This window comes from Hippocampus guttulatus, chromosome 10 (assembly GCF_054856545.1).
Source record: "Hippocampus guttulatus isolate MCC_2025c chromosome 10, RoL_Hgut_1.0, whole genome shotgun sequence".
Taxonomy (NCBI): domain Eukaryota; kingdom Metazoa; phylum Chordata; class Actinopteri; order Syngnathiformes; family Syngnathidae; genus Hippocampus; species Hippocampus guttulatus.
This window is the reverse complement of record NC_141270.1, coordinates 6,878,089-6,894,210: the sequence shown is the minus strand read 5'-3', so window position 1 is coordinate 6,894,210 and position 16,122 is coordinate 6,878,089. Positions and strand designations below refer to the sequence as shown.

The 16,122-nt window shown below is 43.4% G+C and overlaps 3 protein-coding genes across 5 annotated transcripts in view; 2 read left to right on the top strand and 1 right to left on the bottom strand.

The window, feature by feature from the left end:
* The window catches only part of LOC147199082 (uncharacterized), a 122,858-nt gene that overhangs the window by 105,799 nt on the left and 937 nt on the right, over positions 1–16,122 (bottom strand). For both annotated transcript variants that reach the window (XM_086121691.1, XM_086121690.1), the window contains exon 3: positions 2,718–2,782. The gene's annotated coding sequence lies outside the window, so the exon portion shown is untranslated. The remainder of the gene's footprint in view (positions 1–2,717; positions 2,783–16,122) is intronic.
* Positions 1,328–11,369, top strand: synpo2la (synaptopodin 2-like a). Its single transcript, XM_086121682.1, has 4 exons — positions 1,328–1,429; positions 5,252–5,403; positions 5,862–6,562; positions 7,622–11,369. The coding sequence occupies exons 1-4, from the start codon at positions 1,328–1,330 to the stop codon at positions 10,234–10,236; spliced, it is 3,570 nt and encodes a 1,189-aa protein (XP_085977808.1). The 3' UTR covers positions 10,237–11,369.
* myoz1a (myozenin 1a) lies at positions 12,642–15,844 on the top strand. 2 transcript variants are annotated; one of them, XM_086122067.1, is made up of 6 exons: positions 12,642–12,864; positions 13,929–14,015; positions 14,097–14,284; positions 14,366–14,621; positions 14,825–14,987; positions 15,386–15,844. In XM_086122067.1, the coding sequence occupies exons 2-6, from the start codon at positions 13,931–13,933 to the stop codon at positions 15,618–15,620; spliced, it is 927 nt and encodes a 308-aa protein (XP_085978193.1). In that variant the 5' UTR covers positions 12,642–12,864; positions 13,929–13,930; the 3' UTR covers positions 15,621–15,844. The 2 variants fall into 2 exon arrangements, with proteins under 2 accessions (XP_085978193.1, XP_085978194.1); XM_086122068.1 differs by having other exon boundaries at positions 12,645–12,864; positions 14,366–14,585.

The window sequence follows — 16,122 nt, the reverse complement described above, 5'->3', positions numbered from 1 at the left end:
GTACTCATTTCAGTTTTGTTTATTTTTCAGTTGGCGTGGCTAAAACACAGCCCAATGATTCACTTCCGTGCCCAGCATGCGTCTCCTCTCCCCCACGGAACTTGAGCGCATTTGTTGGCATCAGTGGTTATCAGGCACAACAGCGAGTTACTTAGTTATTATTACGAGCCTCAAGTCGGCTAGTCCGCAAACTAGCTGGTCCCTACCGCATGAAAACCATCGTGATGACCCGGCGTGATTTGTTCTAGCCACCAAAGGCTTAATAATTTTGAAGTCTTGTTTTATTGACAGCACTTTTTTGTTTCAATCATTAAAATTTGGCAGTGCTGTTCAAACCACTCTTCTCTGTGGTATGTCAGATTTACGAGACAATTATTTTCACTTTAGCGGGACTTTAATCGATCCAACGAGCATTTAGTTTATCAAGAATCTTGTCATATTTGTTGTACTATTCATTTTGAATTTTTTTCACCACAAAATTCTGGTTCAGATTTCTTTTTTCAAATGTGTTTATTTTTTATCTACTCGGTAATTGAATAATTAACTGATTGATTATTTGTAGTGATAACAAAAAAATTAAAAACATAAAAAATTGTAATCAAACTAAAATGAATAAATTACAGTCCATAAAATTTTAAAATGAGCGTGAATTATGATTACATTTAAAGCAACTATTTTATTTGCATTCTGAAGTTAGATTAAAGTTATTTTACTGAATTTAACATTTTATTGTTAAAAGAAACTATTTGAAGTAACCCTTTATCCTTTTTTTTAAAAATCCCCCCTAATCACACAAATGCATTGCTCATACTCAAGTTTTTCCGTATTTCACGTGGCTAACTTGTGTAAATAATTGTTTCTCCATCCGCAAGATCTGGTGGCACAGCAGCGGTAGTGGTGAGCTATTTTCGGAGGGGCTATCAGCAGCTCAGTGGCATACTGCAGGTCTGAGCGACAGGACAAGTGTTGCGCTCGAGCCGTCCCTCGCTCATTTGGGGAAAGGCATTCCTCGGTGTAAGCGGACCTCCCTCCCATCATACTCTTAGCCAGGGCGGTCGGGGCGGTGTGCACCTCACTGTGTGTGAATGTTTGTGTGCATGTATGTTCAGGTATGAGTGTCGTCCTCTGGGCTGGACTTAGAAAAACGTCAGAGCCAGGACAGCGTGACAGACAAAGCGTAGATTGGAGTGTTTGAGGGGGCCCTTACTGCTCACCATGGGGCCAAGGCATTGAGGGCCCCCATCCAAGCAAAGAAAAAACAGAAACAACGGGGTAATATCCAGGAAAAAGAAGATACGTTAAAAAGCCAGGTCAAAAAAACATCAGAATGGTCGCAGAGGAAGTTTTGATTACACTGTCCGGTGGAGCACCGTGGGGCTTCCGTCTGCAGGGTGGCGTGGACAACCAGAAACCACTTCAGGTGGCGAAGGTAAGATGGAGCACTCGGTAGGACAGTTGTCATTTTCAAAAGTTGATATTTTAGAATTTGCAAGTGAAAATCGGAATTGTGTAGGACTATTCAGGGGTCATAATAATACTACCTTCCATTCCCAGACTCATTTGGGGCCTGACTATGACAATATGAGCTATGCACCCATGCTAAACAAATACAGTATATGTCAACCATTTAAATTTCAAATTCAAATGGGAACACTGGTCACATCGTCCACTAAGCCTCGTCAATCAAACTGCAGAAAAAATAGGGAACACATGACCTTGGTGGGTATTTATCAATGACTTTGTCCACATTTAATGGTTAAGGTCGTGGTTTGTGATTCAGGTGAACCTCTTACCAACTGTCAATGTGTTTTCATTGTATAGGGTGGACATGCCATTGGCACTATAATCATTCCGCTCGAGTTCAAGCTGTCCCGTTATTTGAGATTTATATGGAAACACTTTCATCACTGCACTAAAGTCAGGATTAAGATGCCGCGTGGTGTGATGAGTCCAGGTCATCGCAACCATTGTGGTCTTCTGCCTCCTTAAATTTGACTTTTTTTTTTTTAAGTTTCAAAGCGACATTTACCTACAGTGTATACAAAAGGCACACAAACAAAACAGAAAAGCCAAACAATTGTTATTGTTTATCAGGACTCAATCCCTGACATCATCTGTCACAAGAGCTGAATGACATCTATTAAGGCTTTTATGCCCACAAATGATTCAACGAGAACATGATTTTTATTATGTGTTGACCGACCAGGTTTCTATTTTGGTCAAGAAGTGGTGGGTCATGGTGAGCCAGGGTGTGTGTGTGTTTCAGTTTAGTGCATATAAAACAAGTGCACTTTATACTTGCCATTCTCAGTAAGAAACTGCTTTAAGAAGTGCAAAAAGTTCAGTCTATGGATTTCAGGTGAGATTTCAGGATGAACCTAAAACACACTACAACCTTTACCGGTGAACTTATTTTGACCTCCTCTAAACTTTTGAATGTGCAGCTGTTTAGTATTTTTTTGTTGTTGTTGTTGTTTTGCACAAATTAATATTCACAAACAAGGAGCTAGCTGAAGAGCAAAATTCCAAATAACAGCAAAACTGTTTGATTCATGACTCGACCAAATCTGGGTTCAATTAGAATTAGCATTAGCCTCTGATTTTGGGAGGGAGGGGGGTCAAGCCAGCCTACATCAGTGCTGGTCCCAAGCCCGGGTAAATAGGTAAGGTTGGGTTCTGGAAGGATATCCACCCATAAATCCCATGCCAACACTTACGAGGAAATGAGCCTTGAAATTGGAGATCACTTGTATCATCCAGATGTGTGAGCCAGAGGGAAAACCTGTAAGGAAGAAGAAGAAAAAGAAGAATTACAACTGCTGGTATTGAAATAGACATCATCGTGTTGTTCATCCTCCGACATTGTGAGACCAAAGCAACACATAACTGATCAACAGCATCCTGCAATTACAAGGCTTCAAACAGAAAATGGCCACTGATCTTAAACTGTCACTCCAGACTGCCCCTAAATGGTCACGTTTTGCCCGTAAAATTTGAGAACATGAGAGTACGGGGTACCAGAAAAGTTGCCAAAATGCACAAATGAGGTGGTTTGCCAGCCCACATCAACTCCAAATGAAGAGAAAAGGAGACAAACACTAAAGAAGAAGAAGACAGGCTAATGAGTGTCAAAAGTGTGATTGAATGAAGCTACAGGTTACACAAAACGCTTGTAAGCAATGAACAACAGCAAAGAAGAGAATTTTCAGTGCTAATATGCTCCTGACGAAGTCAGTGTCCCCAGGGAGACAAGTCCTGATCATGAGCCTGATTGTGAAGACGTGGTGAAAAAAGAGAGCAAATTCTGTTTTGGGGATGGGTGGCTGCCCAAGTTGAGACAATCTGAGGTAACAAATTCAATGTACTTCAAATTCTGCTGTCCATACTCACAACATGCGTGGTCATGAAATTTGCTGATAATAGTTTCACAATTCACACACAGTTTCAGTTTTATCAGTAATACGGCGCAAGTGAAAGGAAACGTGAATATTTACGATGCAAGTGAATTTACAGTCTAACAGTGGCGAGTGGTGGAGTTTTGTTTGTTTTACACTGCCACAGTGCTTCTTCTGTTTACATCATGGCTGACCCAGATGAGCGTCACAGACGGGCAGAGGGCCGGCAAGAGAAGTCGGAGACAAGGCAGTTTTGAGAAAAAAACTAAATTACAAAAATATGAATTATGACATTGGCCATTATATTACGTGTCAACGGATTTGGTCGTCGACGTAGTCGTGACTAGTCGACTAATCTTGGTAGCCATAGCTCCGAGTTTATAAAAATAAATAGTCTGGATGCAATCCTACAACCTACGTCTTTTATCTAGATGACTTAGTTGTAGTGTTTATACCCAAGGACAGGGACACCAAATCACCTTTACGGCAAAGGACAGCTGCTCCCATTCCTAAATCGGCGTGCTCGTTCACCCCTGAGAGCAGGGGAGACATGGCCATGTCGGACGTCATATACACCAACAGGTGGAAGAGCTCTGACACTTTGGAGTTTTGGGAGCGCTGAGTTCGCGCCTGTGGACCGGTGCCTGTGCGCGCTTGAGTGTTTATTTATGAGTGAGCGTGTATTTCTGTACCAGCGGCGTGCTCCCGTCCGTGTATGCGTGTGTTTGTGGGCTTGTAAGGGTATCAAGAACTGTTACGCTTTTTGACCGCAAGGTGACTGAATGAATCATTGATATTCTGCACCAGAAGCAGGCCACTTTGAAAAAGGCCTTGCTAAATGAGGATGTGCGATTGCCTTACGTATCAACTAGAATAGCTGAGGAGAAAACTAATTAAGTTGACTCAGGCGATTCTTTTTTAAGTCGAAAGGTATAGTCAGGACGGTCGATACTGTGTCCTGTGCAAGCGACACTGCACTGACTTGGTTTGAATACATAATACTGGTCAACAATGAATTTTAATCGGATCGCCTCAATGTGTTTTTGGCGCTGACTTATAAATAACTTTTTTTACCTATAAAAACTGACACATTCCAATAATGCTATGATGCAGAGTCACCTCATGATGGGCGCTCAAAAGACTACTGCATTTATATTCAAGGAAACGCGCATACCCCATTAACATAAAAAAAATAAAAATAAAATGACTAAAATGGACATACATGTTTTTCAAAGGACAGCGGCAATATTTTTGGTGGCTAAGCAAGATTGTATGACTTGACTTATGAGTTGCAGAACCCGAGCAATGACATAACTCCACCTTCTTGAAATTTAACGGCGACTCGTCTTCACTTGCTTCATTTATGCCACAGTAACTTCAAACTTGCTTAAAACTTGAAGGTTAAGACTTTTGTTCACAATGGGGCTCACTGACATGGTTTGTATTGGACCCAAGACACTTTTGGAGAGGCACACTGCCACGGTCCTGACAAACCTCGGGCACAAATAGCAAAGTGTATGAGTGCCCCACTTGAGCGGCAACATGTGGAATATGTTCACAGCAAGGCAATGCTGTCAGGGAATAGGCCTACCGCAGATACACGACACAACCATTGTCATGTACGCTTTACAGTTGATTGGCCTAAACACTGAGTTGTGAAGCTGGCGAAACATTAGTTTGCTTGTTACAACGGCACCTGTCAGTACGTAGGCAGACAAGCACAACATTAAACTCCAACTCACTTTGACAGTTTCTTGGAATTAAGATGCCACAAACGCTCACTTGCATTCCTAGACACAAGAGACTCCTTTCATTGTTTTGGGTGACTGCATTTCTTCCTATCTGTTCCAATGTAGGTTCGCAAACGTAGCAAGGCATGCAGAGCTGGTTTGAAGGAGACTGATGAGCTGGTGTCCATCAACGACCAGCCATGTGATGAGTTATCCCATGCCCAGGCTATGATCCTCATAGACGCTTCCCAGGGGATATTACACATCCGTGTTAAAAGGTGAGAACAAAAGGATTATGTTGGTTCACCTATTATAAGAAGCAGTGGTGGGAGAATGTCACATACAGTTGTCTTTCCCGCAATCATCAACAAACAATTGTTAAAGCTAAATGTAATATTTTTTGGAGCTCCATCTATACTTGCTTCATGAGGTGGCCTCTGTACACTGTACCATAAAGTAGTTGACTGATAGTTGCCAGGTTCACGTACATTACACAAAAAATAACTTTTCTTTCAAAAATAAAACACGTCTGCAATTTTGAAATGCAGATTTTCAGGCATGCAAGTCTTGTAATTCAATTCTAAGTCAAGTCTCATTAATGTAAAGTCTTTCAAGTCTAGTCTTTTGTAAATTTCTGCCAACTAAGTTCTAAAACTGGCATATCAAAACTGACTTGAGTACGCAAAATGATGGTGTTTCAAATGATAAAACAAAGTCTAAACCTTCCAACTTGCAGAGTACCTGCTGGGTTTCAGTCTGTGGTGCTTGTGACTCGTGCCCCTTCTCCTCGCATCGACAAGGAGTACCGTGCTTCCCTGCAGACCCTGTCACCCACAGACCTTCACCAAGCACCTGTTCGAGAGGTGCACCGTAGCCGATCTTCCCTAACCAGCGGCTTGACTTCACCCCCCGGTAGTGAGGCCTACTATGGCGAGACTGATAGCGACGCAGACGTGGCGGGCTACGAGAGGCAGCGGCGTCAGAAACGACGCAGCCCCAATTCCAACACGGGTAAACCGACGGGACGGACCTCTCCTGAGGGTGGGGAAACTTCGGAGATGAGTGGCTATGACAGCGCCCCAGATGCACAGGCTTACCCAAATTTGTCAGAAGGACACGGGGGAGGCGAAACTGGGGGGCTGCCTGGGGTAGCACGAAGGGAAGTAATTTACCAGCCCCCTGCTCCAGGATTGTGGTCCTCCCAGACATCAACTGAGACATCTTCCATCATCTCGTCAGCAGACGACCAGGGGCCACGGGATGGAGAGCAGGAGGACTTCCTGGAGCTTGCCAACGTGCCGCTGGTATCCCCCGAGAGGGCAAAGGAGGCACTGATGCTGCGCTCTCGCAACCAGCTCGTGCCCATGGTGGGCCCTGTGAATAACCCCGTCGACGAGGAACTTACAACGACCTACATGGAAAAGGCCAAGCAAGCCAGTAAGTTCAGTTGTCTATAAATATTCTCATTGGTATACCACTGAGCAGAGCATTTCCATTTCTTAACCATCAGTTTTCTGCACAAAGTTCAGTGAGCAGTCTTTGGTCCAGTTCTCTAGTACATACTGTACATAAGGATTTTTCAAATCCTAAAAGATCGTTACTGTTACAGACCCCACACTTTTAAAAAAAAACTGACAATAAACAGTTTTGAAAAATACACACATAGGATTCTGTACCACCACCAAACTAGAAACAAGTCTGCAGTGCCAGAAATATCAGGTGATCATACGTGAGCTAAAAAAATTAAGACCTTTCTCAAGTGCTTCCGAAGGGACCAGAAGAAGGACTGCTGTCGAATGGTGATGTAATCAAAAAAAGACTAACTTGGGAAAATAGTTGTCATCTGGGGAACCCCCTTTTATACAACCCCCCCCCCCCCAAACATCGGGTAGGACATGTTTTAATTCACTGCCCTTGCACATCACAATGCACAGAATCTGCTTTCCCCACGCACGTTAAGACTTTTGGTCGTAAATATTTTCAAAATTAAAATTTTCAGTTTGATTGATTTCAGACCCTGGTATCAACTAACAAAGTACAACAAGGAAATACCTCATAGGCTCATGTCGTACCTAGAAGTAAAGTGCAGTTAGGGCATGTTGTCTCACCTCCATTCACCTCCTACACAGCAACTTTGCAACTTTCCGCCAGCTTGCACATATATTAACTAACTCACAGATTTACCCTTCAGTCCAGCTAATGTGAGAAGCTTAAGGCTTGCCTGGAATTTTTTCCAGGAGTGCTACTGCGGCAGAAGATGAAGTGATTGATGGCTGTTAAGCCCTGCCATTCAAGATGGGTTTATATGATGACCTCAGAGATGTCTGACCTTTACTGCTGCATATACAGTATTAACACATATTGTTGTCATCAAATCTTAAAACCGTAATATGTGTCCAGTGTATATTTACATAGGATACACAGATTGATTGTGTGTTTATTTTGTGCAATCAAAAAACAATCATGACTAATAGCTGTGGATATTCCATTCTACAGAGCTTAACCGAGGAGATACGCCACAGGACAAGAATGTAAAGGAAGCCAGAAGCAAGTGTAGAACAATTGCATCGCTACTGACGGACGCTCCTAATCCTCACTCCAAAGGGGTGTTGATGTTCAAGAAAAGGCGGCAGCGCTCCAAGAAGTATACCCTCACGAGCTTTGGCAGTGTGGATGAGGATCAGTGCCTGGACTCGCAAGAAGAAGACGAGGTGTTACCTGGTAGCGAGTCAGAATTTGAGGAAGAGGGCTTTTCGGCTGCTCCAGACCCAACTTGGGATAGTGACTACTTGGATATGCTTGAGAAAAGGGCAACTGCGGGTGTCGAAGGTCGTGGGGATGGGGAAGAGGATGCTCCAAGTCCGGGCTTGGATGCCACCACAGGGAAAGGTGCCCAGCTGTTTGAACAGCAGAGGAAAAGGGCTGCTGAGCATGCCAAAAAGGCAGAGGCGATACAGTCTCAGGCAGCCCAACAGGCTATATATGAGCAAGCACAGATGTTTTACCCAGACAGTCAAGGGTATACGCCCATGCAGCAAGATGTATACCAAGTGCAACCAAGCTTTAACATGTCTAATGGAGATCTATCCCAGGCCACAGGTGGAACAGCTAAAATGAGTATGCAAGGGGGACCCAGGCCAGCCATCGACTCTGTGGATATGATCACTGGCAATACACCACGAGCTGAAACATCCATACCAGAAGCACCTGCCAGTAATGTTCTCAATAGAACTGCACGTCCTTTCACACCTGGCTTCATTACAATCCGGGCTGCAACAGCTCCGGTAGCATTCAATCCATCTGCCACAAAGACAAACCAGCGACCTACCTCAGCAGCTGCTGTTCCACCGCCATTTTCCACCATCCCAGAGCAAGCTATTAATGCTACATCAGTGATGTTACAGCTGTCCCCTGGTCCTGCAAGCTCCTCTAAAGCTTCTGCTCCTGTAACTCACACAGCCGGGGCTTCTGTCATCCTAAACCCTTCGACCAGTTCCTTTTTTGTAGAGCCGTCACACACAGCGCAACAGATGACTGCTGCTTATCCAGTTCAATATGTAAATGTGCCTCATGTGCCTCCAGCTCCACCACAGCCCATGTTTTCTGCTCCATCACAGACCATAGTTTCAGCTTCATCACATGTGGTATCAGGTCCACCACAGCACATATTGTCAGCTACACCACAGTTCAAGGCTTCAGCTCCTATTCCTTCAATATCTCAAATTCCTGGTTCAATTCAACAAGTTGCACTTTGCCCTCCAGTTGTGCCAGTAGCTCCTCCTCCATGCCCAATTCAAATTCCCATGACACCTTTAGCAACAGTGTCCATGGTCTCTGAGCCAGAAGCGATAGCTCCAACCCCTGTTTCTGGTCAAGGAGGTCGTACAGGAATCTTACTTGAGTCTCGACGCCGTGGTGGAAAACCGAAACCTATGTTCAATGTACCAGAAGTCAAGAAGAATTCACCAAATCCTGAGCTGTTATCAATGGTGCATAATTTTGATGAGAGGGCCACAAATCCCAAGCATAGTCACCCATTCTATGAAGATTTTTATGATGCTACGCAGGAGGCAAGCAGTACAGCGATCGGCATAGGTAAGATGCCGCCCCCGGTAGCACCAAAGCCTCGGGTTCTGCAGGAGGCCCCACAGATCATTCAAGCAGGGGGTAAGGGGGCTCAGCTCTTTGAGCGCAGACAGAACCGCATGGGTATGTATGTCGTGGATGCCCCTCCACCGACCCACTACCAAGACGAAGTGCCCTTGCATGGCACAGCACAACCCCTCCACAGCTCCTCCATCCCCTCAAGTTCCTCTCAATGGAAATACTCCTCCAATGTGCGTGCCCCTCCACCCATTGGGTATAACCCACTCCTAGCTCCTTCTATCCCCACAGGGCCTCAGAGGAACATGAGCAAGCCAGGTAATAAGAGTCAAGGTGGCTCACAGCGAGAAGGTATCCAAGCTCTGGATTTCATGAGAAGGCAGCCCTACCAGCTCAACTCTGCCATGTTTAACTACAGTGGAAGTGCTGCAAATCTCTCAGCCAGCCCTTCTCACCACGACAAGAGGCAAGGACATCATACGGCAATGGTGGGCAGCTCATTAACCTCACCGAAGCAGATACCCGTAAAAACTGCTCGTGCCTATGAGATCAAGAGATTCTCAACACCAACACCTATGTCTGCTCCCACACTGGTCCCAAAGGTTCTTGCACCTCGTTCAGCCACCACCCTCGGAGAGCGTATAGATGACTCTGATATGACCACTCCACCGCCTAGTCTGACTGATCCAACCTCAGACCTCAAGTTGGCACGAGCCCCATTCGGAGAGTCAGTTTCACTTTCTTCCCAAATAGGTGGCTTGCCCAGCCTTCCAAAATTATCTGCCATGCCTCCGCCGAACCTTGTGCCTGGTGTAGCAGCACATTGCATTCCGGTGTCTTACAACACCGGACTACAGGCAGCCAGGCAGTTCCAAAGTGCTCCTGAGCTAAGTATTCTTTCTTCATTGCCCCCTCTCAAGTCCAACCCAGTTCAGGCACCCAAGCCGCGTTTTGTTGCCAACAAGGGGGGTGTTCAGGCTCATGTGTGGAGACCTGGAGCAATTTAAACAATTGGAAACTAAGTCCTGGTGTGCTGTTCATTAACTCGTCCTTGTACTTACATTTGCTGCTAGTGTTGGTTTGTTTGTTTTCCCAAGGAATTAGGCAAACATCACGTCATATTTTAATATATTTATGGTTACTTGGTTTTGGAAAGGGATGTGCCCCCCCCCCCCACACACACACATGAACAAGCAACTCTGAACACAATATCATATTAAGATATATGGTTCAAGCTTTTAGACATAAACATGTTCATCCTTTTACTGTTGCTGATCACTCACATTAACTTACCGGTAGATTATTTTCTGTACTAACACTCAGTACATCATAAAGCAAACCATAGGCTTAATACAAACACATTCTAGATTTCAAATGCAATTAATTTTTTTTAAAACGCCTATGAGGTCATTATACATTATGGATTACTCTTGTGGCACTCTGGTATTAATTCCACTCATAGCCCCAGTTAACAATGTGCACTTACTTTACGTTACAGTGTATTAGCCATGTACAGCTTCTTAATAAAACAATGGCACAGCTGATAAGTGTGGTCTTTGCAAATATATGCAACTCATACCTTTTATTTAATTAAATAACACAGATGAACAATTGTGTATTTTGTTGATTTTATATAAAGTTGTGCAAGAGAAGGGATGACTTACTGAGAGAATTAATAATAGGATTTTATGACACAAGAGAGGCTGTGGAGAGGTGGAAATGATCAGTAGGATAATAATAGGACAGACAACTGAATGTGGTCAGCGATTAAAATATACACATGAAGAAGTGAATCCTATTTTTGTTGGTACGTAAGATTTTAAATTAAATTGTTTAAGTCATGAACACCACAGCCTGAAGATGTTAATAAAGGGTGATTAGGAAGGATCAGGATAGAGATTCGATGGGCAAGATGGCAAAAAGTTGACGCACTGAGATGTGTTTTTCCTTTAAAAATAATGCTTGAAGAAGATAGAGTTAGATTAGAAGTTATACTTGGGCTGTTTTCTACAGTATGGATGATGTTTAGGCTGCAAAATGGCATTTGGAGATATAACGGTGTAAAGTGCGAAAATTACAAATCTGTCTGGATATTGAAATGTGTGGAGATGTTTATATTTCCAATAAAATGAGATGAATAAAATTAGATCTGAAAAGCACTACTTGTCTGACATGTCTGGTTTCATACTGCCCCCACTTGTTCATTATAGAGATAGACAGATATGTTTTCCGGGCCGATACAGATTCATAGTCAAGGAGGCTGATGACCGATAGTTGGAGCCAATATTTGCAACAAGAAGTAAAATATTTCTGTAAAAAATTTGAATATAAACACCAAAACTTCATTTAACTGCCACTCAGTATGTTTAGCAGACAGCTTTTCAAATTTGTAACATGTTCAAGTTCTTATTTCTCGATCTGATCTGAATAATATGTTCTCTTATCGAAAAAGGCTAATGCCAATAATCATCATCATGCCAAATATCGGTGCCAATACAGTAATCGGTCTATCCATAGTTCATGCAACCATATTACAATACTGTATTTTAGTATAATACACTCATAGCTGCTACTGCAATACATTTTAAATTCAAATTAAGGTTAGTTAGAAAATAGGGTATAAATAATACAAGGAATAAGACAAATAATCAAGAAACAATATTGCTTATGCACCTATAGGAATTACATTTTCATGACACAATAACATTTCCTCATTCAGTCATGCTTTAATTTTGACTACCGGTCTCTCTTCATTGTTTGGCTGTAACTGAAGAATATCTGTGATTTTCCGTTTTTTCTATGACTGGGTGGTGCTGGAAAAAGCATCTGCATTTTCTTGGGGGGTCACTTGGTGGCGCTGGAGTATTGCAGTGTGTAGTCCGGGGCACATATGGAAGGATACTTCCAGTCTCAAGGTTTGAGATACAATTAAATTCACAAATAAATAAATTTAACGATCTAATTTTAGTGGAGGGGAGGGAGTAATTCCAGGGCTCTTGATCATGTAAATGCTTGCGCTCGATTAAAGAATGGAGCGGGCGATACTTTGCCCAATCCTGGTCGATAGACATGTCAGGTGTAGTGTGTCTGACCCTCACTTTGTTACACAAACAGCCCCGGAGTCACTTCAATACACATATGCTTAACCTCACACCTGCACAGTGTACATGTGTGAATTTGCTCTTGCCCACACTTTCCTCTCACGCTGTATGCAGCCTAAAGACACCCTTGTGGTCTCTTGAGGGTTATCTTGTAACTGATGAGGCTTCCCTGCGTTCCTGCTGCTAAATATACACTCCACAACCATCTGGGAGAATCATTTTGTTCCCTTAATATCCCCATCAGCACTTTAAGCTGGCCAAATGACTGACCCCCAAATCCCACCCGCCCCTCCATGCCTTAGCAACTCCTGCATCCCTATTCATACTCCTCAAAATCCACCTCCACCACACCGCTGCCACCCGGAGCCACAGCCTGGAAGAGACGACCTGCCATTTGAGTGTAGGGTGGGTGTCGTGCTGACCCCTGAACCGGGATTCACTAGACGGTACGCTTTTGGGGAATCTGTCAATTCGGGATCTTGGGTCTCTTACTTCTTTGGATTATTAAAAAACAACAACAACAACAACAAACAGGTGAGTTTTAGTCAGCTGACAGCTTTGATTCAAATCTGCAAAACAGTTACTAGAGGTAGACGTGTGTGGAATGATCCTTTCTGGAGGAATTAGGAAATGGTGACAATTATTCATATTTGCAGCGATGCAAAACTTTTACTGAGAAGGCCTTTGAATTATTTTTTATTTGATTAATCTGGTGCCACTTGAATGATCTGCTTGCATCTTCAAAAGACCAAAGGAATGGGCCAGTGCATTGGCCCTCCCACTCTGGGCACCGCATAGATGTAATATGCCGTCACCAAACCCAGAAAAGGAGGGTGTTAAACCTGAGAAACTGCACTTAATCATCTTTAAGAATTTCAAACTATGAGCACAAATGCATTTCACGAACGCTAGATTGAGTCGTATTTGTGTTCCGTAAGGTATTGAAAATAAAGATTACATTGCGGGTGTGTTTTTGTGTGCTAACGGATTGTATCAGACTCGTCGATGGTCAAATGACACCTTTACTCGTTGCTCAATGTCTTGGCTAGGGATGGCTACATTAAAAATAACCTTGTGGGTTGTGTTACAGTCACGCAATGTGATGTTTTTCCTTTTAATGAGAGGGCTACTCTACATGTTTGAGAACTGGAGGTGCTTATGGCCATCTAACAAGAAAGAAAAAAAATAGGGGGCGGGGGTAACAACCCAAACAAAAACAAACTATAAATAACTGGAACATTCAGGGAGGAATATTTTGATCTCACCAATATTTGACAATTCAACTTTGGAGGTTCCACTGTACTGCATTCGAAAAATTCATGGCAACTGTTATTTACAGGGGTCCTTCAAAAACAAACTTGTCTAAGGGATTTTGTCCTATCTGTAACCATTTTTGAACTATAGGTACAGTACAGTAATCAGCTCAAACAAACTTGAGCTTTGATCATTGCATGTGGTGGATCATAAGACACATTAACACCATCCAAGTCAAAACTCTGACAAAGCTCATCGAATCCAGATGATGATCCCAACATTAAGTGATTGTTTGGTTTCCCAACTGTCCAAATAAACATTGCTCTCACTTTTCACCCCCACAGCCATGCCTGCAAGAACACCCACCCCAATAATCAAGAGGAGAAAGCCCACCAAAGTCATCATTGACATATCAAATATCTCTCAGGATGGTAAGTCTACGAATGACCAAACTTGACAAGACCACTATCGCATCAAGTTGATGATTTAACGTGATGAATGAACTTCTCTAGATTACGAGCCCGTGGTGAAGATATCCGAGTTTGACTTGGGAAGAAAGATTGGCACACCAAGGGACATCATGCTGGAGGAGTTGTCGCTACTCAAAAACAAAGGCTCCAAGATGTTCAAGATGAGGCAGCAGCGGGTGGACAAGTTCATCTACGAGAACAACCCCGACATCTTCTATGGCGACTCCATGGTAGCCTACAGCAAATGGTCCGACGTTCAAAGGGTTTAATCAGGACATAATAGTGTTTCGTTTGATCTGGCTTCCTTTTAGGACGAGTTGCAAAAATTTGTCCCGACAGAAGGTGGTCAGATGGGCAGCCAGACAATACATCTGGGCGGGTATCTCCTCAGCAAGGATACCAGTCAACAGCATTATGGAGGGATGATGTATGGGGGAAGGGCCTCCATGACCCAACCAAAGCCTGGGAGCAAGGGCGGAGAAGCTGGAGGAGCAGGAAGAGTCGGAGGAAGTGCGGGGGGACAAGGCGGAGGTCAGCATGGGAAAGATGGATTACATGGAGGGTCGGGTGAGGGATCCACACAAAAAGATTGGTAGGAAGGATTGCTGAAATCGCACCGATTTGTTACAAGCTCTACGAAGGAGTGCTTTTTCAAGAGTCTTTGGTCCCTTCAAGGCCAATGTACCACTATACACACACATTCATCCATCCAGCGACCGCCCTCGAGAAAACTGCTACAGACTTTCCAGTTTTTTCCTTTTTGTTCATAGATGGTGGAAAAGATGATGCATCGAAGAAGACGCACCCGAAAACCTACATATCACCATGGGAGAAGGCCATGAAGGGTGATGAAAGTTTGCTCGCCACCTTGAAAGGGTTCATGCCCGGCCCTGACCATCATATTGAACTGCGCAAGTACAAATGCTTCAACAGGTATTCACGTACATTAAAAAAAAAAAATCATAATAATATAACATTTGTTGAGTGTGATGTTTGGCTAAAATGACTCCCGAATTATTTTATTCAGGAAAGAGAGTGTTTTATCCAAATTGCTGTAAAAAAAAAAAAAAGAGCTATGTTAATTTGTGGAGTACCTGAGGGTTCTGTTCTTTGACCAAGCTCTCTTTTTTCATTGTTCTGTACACCAACAACTTTAACTTCTTTCACACGGAGATAACCGATAAAATTGGAGAATTAGAGCCATAGACAGCTCATTTGGCTGCCAATGTCTATTATGCAGAACCCAGCAAAGCGGGATTTTGACAGCTTTAACAAGCATGTTATCTTGTGTTTTTCTGTGAATAAAACTGACACTCGCCTCCTGTTGACAGGACTGCCATGCCCTATGGCGGATTTGAAAAGGCCCTACAGTTCATGAAATTCCAAATGCCCGACACTCAGAAGAACAAAGTGGTAGTTTTGCCCACGCTGGAGTACGGGGACGACCTGAAGCTGCGACCTTCCTTTAACCGCACGCCCATAGGCTGGGTGGGCAGCAGCGAGCCCTGTAGCATCCATGTGGAGCTGGACGGCGTGCCCTATGACGGCGAGACCGAGGAGCTCTGAAGAAGCGGTTACTGTCACCCACTAAGCGCACGCAGACAAAAGCCTAACATGCTAATACATGCTGGCATGCACAGTCACGCTAGATAAGCTTACAACTGTTGCTTTTTGTGATGGCCCACATGCAGTAATGTTCATGCTCGGAGAGGCAAAAGAACAAAACGTATATGGTCTCGAGAGAATAAACAATGGCAATATTTTGGACAACATATAAAGGGATAGACTCACTTCATCACATATCAATTGTGTCTGCATGCCAACAATGGTTGTTAGAAACAAGCACCAGTTTGTGTTTTGGTTCATATGACCTCGTCATAGGCTCATCGAAGTGAAGTTACAATTGTTGACGAGTAATAAACCCCTTTTTAAAAGTGCAGCACTTAACTTTATTCTATAACTCGTAAGGATTGTGGAAAGAGATTTTAAAAAAAGAACAAGGATTACATAAATATAGACGCAAAATGAAGTGAAGTGCTCCAAACATGTTCTTTATTCGTTTTAGCAG